This window comes from Tupaia chinensis, unplaced genomic scaffold, assembly GCF_000334495.1.
Source record: "Tupaia chinensis unplaced genomic scaffold, TupChi_1.0 Scaffold000159_1, whole genome shotgun sequence".
Lineage (NCBI taxonomy): Eukaryota > Metazoa > Chordata > Mammalia > Scandentia > Tupaiidae > Tupaia > Tupaia belangeri.
The window spans coordinates 6,873,918-6,878,196 of NW_006159630.1; the positions used below are offsets into that span (position 1 = coordinate 6,873,918).

Sequence of the window (4,279 nt, forward strand, 5' to 3'; positions counted from 1 at the left end):
TCCAGCGCGTTACCCACCGTGCCACCTGCTGGCCCCTCCCCCTTCTCTTTCTGGTGAAGCACATGCTCTAAGGCAAAAATCTAAAAAGAAGGAAAAGAACACACCAGGGGCCAGCAGCTGGCACACTGGTTAAGGTGCTGGACTCCCACAGGGCTGACCACAGTTCGAGTCTCAGACCTGGTGGCTTGCTTTCTCACTTTTCCTCTCGCTCGCTCTCTCTCTCTGGTGAAATTTAAAAGGTAATAATAAGATTTAAAAACAAAAAACCTTAGTATTGCTCCCTTTCTGTTTTCCTAGAAACTGTGGACACAGACTTGCAATCCAGCCTGGGGCAGAGTGAGGAGAAGCCCGTGCCCGCCGCGCCCGTGCCCAGCCCCGTGGCCGCGGCGCCCGTGCCGTCCAGGAGAAACCCGCCCGGCGGCAAGTCCAGCCTCGTCTTGGGCTAACTCTGGCCGCCCGAACTCTGTCGTTTTGTTTGTTCGTTCTCGCCATGCTTGTGAACTGCACAACTTGAGCCTGACTGTACATCTTTTGGATTTGTTTCATTAAAAAAGAAGCACTTTATGTACTGCTGTCTTTTTTTCCCCCCTTTTTTCTCTTCCCCTTTTTTCTAGTCGAAGAACAGATCTCTCTGTGTCTGTCCTGACTCCTCCGGGTCCGTGGGCCATGGCATGAGTGTTTTCTAGTAGTAGATGGGAGGGAAGCTTTGTGACACTTAGTACCGTGTTTTTCAGAACAGGTAACCTGGTTCTAAATGTGTTAGAGGATCTTTTGTACCGAGGTTTTTAACACACGCGCTTGGGTTGACCACGCCTGCCTGGACAGACCGCAGGCGCCGTTCCTGCCGGGCCCCCGCCTCGCAAGGCTTCTCTGCAGAGCCTTCTCGGTGTCGCCCTGACTCACCAATGCCCTTGCTCAGAGCATCTCTCTGTGCCGCACGAACAACAGGGAGGCTTGCACCTCCTGCCTTGCTGCCTGCAAACAACGAAACTGCCTTTTCTTTTGTAACCGTGAGAAGTGAGTCAGATGCTAAGGTGGCTGGCCGGCCGACGTGCAAAGCCCACTGCGTTCGTGCAGGGGAAGGCTTCGGATGTGCAATCAAACCGGCTGGAACTGACAGTGCGGAAGCAAGTGGGGGAGTCGACCCCGTACGAGCGGGTCTCGGTCTCCATCCAGGGACGCATCCCACGGGGCATTGTTCTTATTAAATAACTTGATGCTGTGTGCATGATGCTGGTGCTTGACCCTGAACTGAACGTCCCCTCCCTACAATGTGTGTTGTACCCCCCACCCTGACTGTGGCTGAAAGTAAACAGTACCCACGTTTTGAAACACTGTGTCCTGTGTCTTATTTCGGAGATCGCTTCAGGGTTCCTTTTTTTCTGTACTGTAAATTCTGCCCATGGCTTGATGAGTCATTTCAGTGAAAACAGGTGCAGGAGGGCTGGCTCAGAGTTGGAGGTAATAAATCCGACCCCCTGGTCAGCTTGCCGCACACTGGGCGTGCGCACGGCTGCCCCAGATCTGCCGGGCTGGAGAGCAACAGGCTAGGGCACAGGCAGCGTCTGGGAGCGGCTTCTTTCTCACATGTGTGTGCTATCATGAAATCCAGAACTTAGGGCTCCCTGGGGGCTAAGGCAGTAGATTCCACTTTGCCGACAGAGTTCTGAGTCTAGACCAGTAGCTTGAAAAAGACACTAGGAGGCCAGCAGATGGCAGAATGGTTAAGTCGCTGGACTTCCATGTGGTTGAGCGTGGTTTGAGTCCTGGACTTGGCGGCTTCAAACATGGTGGATGCATGTGCATGCGTGCCCAAAATCCCCAGGGGAGAATGGTGGAGAAGGGATTGTGGTGTGGCCACCCCCCAGGGGTGCATTCTCACTTTTTGTCTCAAGTGAGCAAGTGGACCTTGTAGCCAATGAAACAAAAACAAAAAAAAACACCAAATAAACTTCCACAATTATATTTTAAAAATACAGAAATTAAAAAACAACATGAAGGGCCAACAGGTGGCATGGTGGTGAGGGTGGCTGGGTTCCCACATGGCAGTTCAGGTCCCAGACCCAGTAGTTTGAAAATCTCATCAGGCACCTGCACCTGTGTGTGCATGCCCCAAATTCCAAGAGTAGAATGGAAAAAAGGGGATTGCAGTGTGGCCACGCCCTGGGGGGAGGGTGATTTCTTCTTACTTTCTCTCTGTCTCCTCTCTGGTGAGCATTTATGTCCTTTGGCAAAAACCTTAAAAAGGGGAAAAGAACAAGATGAAGGAAGGGCCAGGGAGAAGCGGGACTCCCACCTTCGCAGCCTTTGTGCCGACATTGTAAGTCTGCCCCACCCTGTGGGTACCTCTCCGTGTGGGGCATGTGAAGGGCGGGTACAGAAGAAAGAGTTCACGTAATTAGAAAGGGAACGGGGGTGAGGGCAGGCAGTGGCATGGTGGTTAAGGCGCTGGTTTGTAGTCCTGGATCCGGTGGTTTGAAACATGCCTGGCATGTGTGCATATGTGCCCCAAATACTGGGGTGAATGAAGGGATTGCGGTGAGGCCCTCTCCCTTGGGGGTTTCTTGCTTCCTCTCTCTCCAGGAGCACACATATTGTATGGCGGAAACTGCTCTCAAAAAACATCAGGCTCGTGTGTGTGTCCCACATCCTACATGGAGAACGGAGGAGAAGGGGCTGAAGTGGCCATCTTCCCGCGGCGTCATTTCTCACTTTCCTTCTTCACGGAACCTATGGCAAAAATAAAATTTTTTTGGAGGGGTTTTTGCTATAGGGCACATGTGCTCACCAGAAAGACAGAGACTGAGAGACAGAGAGTGAGAAATCACCCCCCAGGGGCGATGGCCACGCCGCAATCCCTGCTCGTGGCCATTATGCTAACTGCTGGTCCCAGAGTCCAGTGCTCTTAACCATTACGCCACCTGCCGGCCTGGCAAAAATCTCTCCTTAAAGAAAAAAAAAATTGAGGTACCAGCAGGTGGCGTGGTGGTTAAGGTGCTGGACACTCCCACATGGCCAACGACGGTTCAAGTCCCGGACCTGGCAGCTTGCTTTCTCACTCTTTCTCTCTCTCTCTGGTCAAATTAAAATAAATGAATGAATAAATAAAATAAAATAATTATATTTTAAAAAAATTGATGGTGGTTCAAAAGTTATCCAAGGGCAGGCCAACAAGTGACTAAGTGATACGGTGCTAGACTCCCACATGGCTGACAGAGACTGTAAATCATCCCAGAAGCATGTGTGCCCCAAATCCCAAGAGAGTGGAGGAGAAGGGGTTGTGGTGTGGCCATTCCCCTTGGGGGACTTTTCTCACTCTCCCTCTCTGTCTCCATCTCTCTCTGGTGAGCCTACTGTTACTTCTGGCAAAAACCTAAGAAAAAAAAGTTACCGAAGGGCCAGCCAGGTGGTGGTTTAAGGGGGCTGAATCCCGCATGGCCGACTGCCGGGTTCAAGTGGACTTGAAGGTTTGAAGTCACCACTTCCAGCCAACTCTGGCTTGTGAATTAGACTCTCAGAAGCCTGACTCACACGAACCAGTTGTGTTTGAACAAGTTCATTCACTTCACCAAACATCAACGGTGAGCCCTCATAATCCAGGCGTGGAGCCGGCGCTGCCTCTGAATGGCAGGAGCCAGGCCAGTTCCTGTCCCCTCCACCCAGCCTCACCTAGCAGGGAGGGGCCCCCCCAGTGGCTCCAGGACTCGAAGGCAGAGATTCTAAGAAAGATCTGGAAGCAGCACTATCAGTTTAAGGAGCGTAATGGCTATGTCGCTGGACTCCCATGTAGTCGACCGTGGTTCGAGTCCCGGACCCAGTGACTTAAACTCACGCAGGCCTCCTGTGCGTGCATGTCCAAGATCCCGAGAGAATGGAGGAGAAGGGATTGCGGTGTGGCCGTACCCCCTGGGGGGTGATTTCTCGTTTTCTGTCTCTCTGGCGAGTGCACGCGCCCTATACCAAAAACCTCTCCCCCACACTCCCACCCCCAAAAAAATAATTAGAAGAAGACACCGCCCAGTACCTGACAGCACGCCCTTGCTGGCCCTGGAAGCTCTGCTGCCTGATTAAGTCTGGGAAGAAAGCAGTAGGTCTGCTATAGGGAGGAGGCGGATGGGGACGCAGACTGGGTCCGGAAGAAGCTGCGTCAGAAGAGTGACACCTCACTCCGGGCCACCCCATCTGGTATCCTAGGGAGGCTTTGCACCCCACGGCCGCGGGTACCAGCTTTGCAGCCCGGGGCGCGGCGTCCCGGCGATCTATGCAAATTAGCCGGGCC

General features: G+C 52.8%; 1 protein-coding gene across 1 annotated transcript in view; it reads left to right on the forward strand.

Moving 5' to 3' along the window:
- Positions 1 to 568, forward strand: part of JPT1 (Jupiter microtubule associated homolog 1) — an 11,027-nt gene extending 10,459 nt beyond the window's left edge. The window contains exon 4 of the mRNA XM_027770795.1: positions 298 to 568. Coding sequence (XP_027626596.1) covers positions 298 to 446 — 149 coding nt within the window. The 3' untranslated portion in view covers positions 447 to 568. The remainder of the gene's footprint in view (positions 1 to 297) is intronic.
- The last annotated feature ends 3,711 nt before the right edge of the window (positions 569 to 4,279 follow it).